Below are 6,000 nucleotides of genomic sequence, written 5' to 3' on the forward strand. Positions count from 1 at the left end.
TCCTGCAAGCTCCATTAGACTTCGCAGGCCACTGTTGTAGTTCTTATTGTCAGTTTGTTGCCTGATCTGTACCATGTCAGTGTTGGTTAAAATCCTGTCCTCTTTTTGCTGGAAATGGCTGACTATACTGTTGCACTGTATAATGCCACATGCTGTTCTCTAATTTGCAGCGTTTCTGCTGGAAAGCAAATTCCTCCCCCCACCTGCTCCTTCCCCCATCAAAAATGTGACTCATAAGCAGTCTTTAACTATCAAATCCACTTCTGTATTCTCTCAGTGAGTGTTCAATTACAGCTGATACGCCACAGATCTGTAGCTGGAGTGAGGTCACTCCTGCTAGAGAAATAAGATCTCCTTTGTCTGTAAGGAAAATGCAACTAACCTTTTACTGTCTCTCCCACAGGAACAAAAACTGGGATCTGCTCAATTTTCTCTGGGTGTTTTTGTCCTGATTTCTTGTCCATCTCTCACTCGCAGCACAGTGTACCAATAAGGCTCTCCCGAAACTGAGCCCAGCTGAGCCTGCACGTCTGTCACTTGCCTAATACCTCTCTGCTGCATTTAGCTCTTTGTTTGGAGAGGGGGAACAACTCTTCATGGTAGAAGATTTTCCATTCACCACTTGGAACATTTCTTTCATACTTGATAAAATTCGGATCTACGTATATGCTCTTCCCAGTGTGTGGTCAATGGTTTTAAAGTGCCTTTGCCATCATCTTTATAGCTGGAGCGGGTGTGTGGGAGCACGTCAGCCTGCGTGATGGCTGGAGTCCCTTGCTCTGTGCGTGTGTGTGAGTGCTTTGCACATGTAGATATGTCTGTACTTCCAGCATCTGGCCCAGCACTGGGCTGCCCCGAAGTACCCTCCATGTGAGTATGTGTGGAATGTGCAGTCTCCTGCGCCCTGCCTCAAGAAGCAGTGGTGAGCAGGTCAGTGAGGCTCCTTGCTCCAGGCCAGAGCAGTGTGAGTGTGGCACACTCTTGTCCACAACATGGAGTGGTGTGTGTGCACGGTGGGAAGTCATGGCTGACCTCTGTAGTCTTGTCTTGTCGTTTCAGTGGTGTGCGGACAGATGAAGCTTGGCCTGTTTTTACTCTCTGTGTTTTTCCTTGTCTTTTTTTATTCCCTCCTCATCTTCATCGCACTCTGCCATCAAACAAAACAAACTTTCATCTCTCAGATCAGCGAGAAGGTTGGTCCTTTTCACTTCTTATCCATCTACAGTACGCCACGTCAGATGGGACTTTCCAGTAGGGAGAGGAGAGCCATCTCCAAGAGGGGAGGGTGCCCTACAGACTCTGGCTCCCTTCCAGGCACGGCCACAGTGTGCCTGATGAAATCTGCTTACTATTTGCTGTGGCTCTGGTGATGGCATTGATACTTTGCTTGCATGTCTTTGTTGCTTAAGATTTAAAATGCACATAATACATTCTGCATGCAAATACCAGCCAGGGCACCTTTGTTCAGAGATAGGGCGGGAAGAATTGCATGCTACTGTATGTGGGGTCCTTTTCTAACCCATTACCTGTGCTAGGTACCAGTGTAATACCTCTAAACTGCTGCAGCTTTCTGGCCGGAGATCAAGAGCAGTCTTTGGAAGCAGAGATCGGAATGATCTCCAGTCTCCTCACAAGCTGCTATGGGAGAGCAGGTTCCTCAATTTCTCCTGTAGCTGTAAGTTTTCACTTTCTCTAGAGGCAAAAAGCTTACTTTTGATCTCAGCTGGAGAAGAACCCAGCATGTTGCCTTCCCTTGCCATAGGGCAATAGGGGCAGCTGGCTGGGAGATACGAGGCCCTCGTGCTGAGGCAGCTTCCTGGCTCCACTGCAGGCCCTACTCTGGGGGTGGCCAGTTCTCCGTGCTTGGACAAAGGCCGTTGGCATGAGCAGGTCTGCCTCTCCTTTCTTCCCTGGGGCTGGATCTTGCTCTTGCTGGCAGGAGAGCAGGGAGCTCTGGCAGTGGCCCCAGTCTTACCGTGGATGGCTCAGGGAGGCCCATGGCGATGTTCACAGGAGCTCATAGCTGCTCAGCAAAATCCGGTTTGTGCTTTGCCCTGCTCTGTCCTGCTGCCCTCAGAAAGCCAGAGGTGAATAAAGGACAATTGTGAAAGGCAACTCCAGCTTTTAAATTAAATCTAGCTCCAGACCTTGCTCAAGGCATTCATGATTTCATGCTGAGGAAAGCTGGTGGTTTTGGCAGAAGTCTCTGAACTCCTTCACCAAGCAGGTACCATGTTGGTCTGTCCCTCCACACACACTGCAGGAGCTCTGCAGCTCAGAGCTTCTTCCAGGGAGGGACCCCAGCTTCTCTCAGGATCACCATTGGGCAGCTGCATGAGTTGATCTTACCATTGCAACAAGTTTTAACAAGTTGTCCTAGTAGTTGTTCCAGTACACTGACTTCATTCCTGTTTCTCTCCCTGGAAGGTGCTCTCATTTAGATTGTACTGAGGCACAGGGCCCTTGTTGTTTACCCTCTAAAAATAGATTTTATAGAGGATAAAATTACCCAAGCCCAAGACAATGATGAAAAATGAGAACAAGGAAGAAAAGAGAAGAAATGAAAGCCAAGGCCCAAAGCCTCCCAGATTTCAGTAAATTTGGAGCACTGCTGTGATGGCTCAGGCACCTCTGGAGAATGAACCTTTGACAGGGCACTTAAACGTTTTAGCCACATGGTTTAGCTGAGGGGAGGCAGCTGAGAATGGATATAAGCCAGCAGGAGTGGATAATTTCTCATTCTTTGTGTTGACCCCTCCTTCCCACCCCACCAAAAATATCCACATACACAAATATTTAATGGGAAGCCAGGAATTAGTTTCTAAATATTCCATTGGGATTTGCCGTGCTTATAATTTGTTTGGCACTGATAATTACATCTTACATTTTTCCAGCTTTACTTAAAACTGTGTACTGCTAACCCATGCATTTAATTATTGCTCTGTGACTGCTACAAGGTTATTTATTAACGAGTTATTTTATCTTGATACAGTGGATCTTTTCTCTTATTTCCCTCCTTAATGTTGTGTTATTTTCATCAGAGAAATTTCAGAGAGCGAATGCAAATTGCATAGCTCCACAATCTTGCTCTCCCTTACTTTGCTATTAGTATGTCAGCATGCTGAATGCTGATGTGTCTCCAATGCTGCACCACTGTAATGATATATCCTCTTTTATATGTGGTTGTCAGCGCAAATAATTAGACCTAAAAGTTATAGCTGAAATATAATCCAGAAATGGCAAGGCCCTGTTTTGGAAATTGTCTATAAAATGTCAGCACTCAAGGATGCATTGGGAGCATAAATAGTACAGCATTGTTTGAGCACAAGATTAGACTGTAAATGCATTTTTTCTGGTTCCAATTTTTCCTCTCCTGTTGTTGATTCTGTCAATAGATTGTGAGACTAGCAACTGCCTTTCCATTTGAAGTCCTTCTTTAAAATGATAGCACTAGGGTGAGATGAAGGGTGTCTACAGATGAGTAAACCACACAAGCTGATGATCATGTTTGAGGATATCTCCTAAATTCATTCCTTCCTGATTCAGAGGAGGTGGTTCCTAAGGAATGCAGGAGTTCTGGGCAGGGTAGCAGTGTGGCTAGCGCAAGAGCACACCCTGTGCAGCACAGATCCTCCAGATTGTCTGGCTGGAGTAATGAAATGGGGCACTCTCACCTTCTCAAAGATGTGGCCCTGTGTGACTCTCTACTAGTCATCTCTGTTGGGAGGTTGGAGCAGAGCCCTCCAAACTTGCCTTTGCTGTGCTGTAGGCCAGGGAGGAGCAGCGATAGTCCTCCTTCAGAGCAAACAGGTCTTCAGACTGCTGCTCCTTTGTGCAGAGGAAGAGTAAAGGGGAGAGGATGTCAGGATACTGGAGCAGGACCAAAGCAGTTGAATGCAGAAGCATGCAGAGCACAGGCACAGTTCTCCATCGCCATGGGGAAGCACGCAGTGAGCCTGTGATGGGGGTGCCAGGAAAGGGGAAGATGAAGCCCAGAGTTAGACAGATACCAGGTAAGCCTGGTGAGAAGGAAACCCAGAAGCAAGCACAGACAAGTAGAGTTCCCTGCAACTCTGCAAGCTGGAGGAAGGGGCTTTAGCATTGTCATTTGCTCAGCCGTACTGTGGCCAAGACAGCCAGCAGGGAAAAGCAATTTGGTTTCCCCTTCCATAGCACAACCACATAGTTTTGGAAGCATGGGAAGTCCTCCTGGCACTGTTGTGTTTCCAGCAGTCTCGCTGTATGCCAGCAGTGTCTCAGCACGCAAGAGAGAGGCCAACAGCAGTGGCCTGTGAGCCCTGAGCACTTATGCCCAGACCTCAGCCTACAAATCTCGCAGACAGTAGCAGGGAGGGGGGGTCCCTGGTTCTCCAAAGGGGTAACATCACCCTCAGAGGGAATCTGAGCTGCTAGGGAACAGCCATTCCCGTGGTGAAAGGAGCTAAGCGATCAATTCATGCTCTTTGCTCTCAAGGCAAGGAATGTGCATGTTAATGCATGCTGAATTATTAACATTTCTCAGTCTTAACCTTTGTGGCTCTTGTGTTGCCTGGTCCCCTCCTTCCTCCCCATGGTTCCTCCAGTGAGTGGAGAATCAGTCTCCATGCTGTCCATTCTCCCTGTCCTGTGGGATCCAGGGCATGGCTCAGATTGCGCTGCACTGCTCACAGCTATGGGGTTTCACTTCACTTCCCAAGGAACGCTCTCTACCAGGAGGCGTGCTGAAGAGTGGAGCAGCACAGAGCCGTTACGGTGCCTATTCTTGGGATGAATGACAATGAATCTCATTTTTGACAGTCTACTGGTTTAACTAAATCTCTGAATTATACTATTGTCCATTGAAATCATTTTAGTATTCACAGCAATTTTTCCTGTGCTGTCCCTGCAAAGCCTCCAAACCACCTTCTCTGATCTTTATCCAAAACGAAGATTAAAAAAAAATAAATAAATTGCAAATTCTTGTCAAGAAAACTGTAATAAAAAGGGAAATTTCATTGCTGCAATAAATGAAGAACAACAAAATTTTCCGGAGCACTTAAGGTAGCATCATGGGTTGTGCTAGCCCATCTGATTTGACTTGTAAATTAGACAGAAATTCTAAGAATGCTGCTTTTTGAGGAGTTGTACTGATTTAAATTATTACCAGACTCTTATGCTAGAAAAGCAGGCAACTTAAATCACTGGCTTGAGCCTGAGGAATGTGTTGATGGTGCTCTGCAAGCTGCTATGAGAGCTCTGCCAGCCTTCACTAATGCTAACTGACAGCATCTCCCCTTCTCCATCCATACTGACTGGGACAAGAAGCTGCCAATTATCCCCTGAGCGGATGGGAGGATGATGGAGCCTGTCCCTTCCTTTGTACACACTCCTGCCACAGCGTTGTCCAGGCCAGATCTCTCACCAAAGGCATTGCCCTGGTGCCCTCCCACCTCCCATGTTGAGAGCTGACCCTACACATGGCATCCATTTTTAGCAGCTGCAGTGCCTTGGGCACTGCTGTTTGCTGGTGCAGAGCTACAAGCCCATCTTACCAGCTCTGCCGGTGTGCTGTCGAGGGGCGGCTGGCTCAGACATGCTGGATCACAAAAATACACCACAGAGACCTGTTTAACCACTCATCTGTTGCCACACTTGAGAGCTGTGGCCCCCACAGCTTCCTGGCATGTCTCAGGCTGTGGTACACAGGACACGTGGCCCCTGTCGAGGCTGGCGATGCTGCAGCCTGTCCATCGTCCCATACAGTTTGGTCTGCAGGAGCGTTTTCCCTGCCATTCATCCCTTCTGTAGGCACATAAACACACCAACCACCTCTGCTGCTCCCCTGTGGGTAGGTCAGGGCAGAGCCACTTCTGAAGGGGCTCAGCCCTGCCCTTCACTCTGCAAAGCGCTGCTGAGAGAGCTCCTTTGAAGTGCATCTCCCCTGTGCACAGCACAGGGGAGCAAGGGGTAGTCAGCTGCTGGCTTCCCCAGGGAGAGACGGGTACAGAACCTGGCTCCTGA

At 48.0% G+C, this 6,000-nt stretch overlaps 1 protein-coding gene across 1 annotated transcript in view; it reads left to right on the plus strand.

Annotated features, from left to right (window-relative positions):
* LOC104405503 (receptor-type tyrosine-protein phosphatase F-like) overlaps positions 1 to 6,000 on the plus strand; it is a gene marked incomplete at both ends in the record, with an annotated part of 58,890 nt that overhangs the window by 24,405 nt on the left and 28,485 nt on the right. The window contains one exon of the mRNA XM_010014235.1: positions 1,182 to 1,193. Coding sequence (XP_010012537.1) covers positions 1,182 to 1,193 — 12 coding nt within the window. The remainder of the gene's footprint in view (positions 1 to 1,181; positions 1,194 to 6,000) is intronic.

The sequence above is a fragment of the Nestor notabilis genome, unplaced genomic scaffold (genome assembly GCF_000696875.1).
Source record: "Nestor notabilis isolate BGI_N333 unplaced genomic scaffold, ASM69687v1 scaffold7435, whole genome shotgun sequence".
Classification (NCBI taxonomy): domain Eukaryota; kingdom Metazoa; phylum Chordata; class Aves; order Psittaciformes; family Psittacidae; genus Nestor; species Nestor notabilis.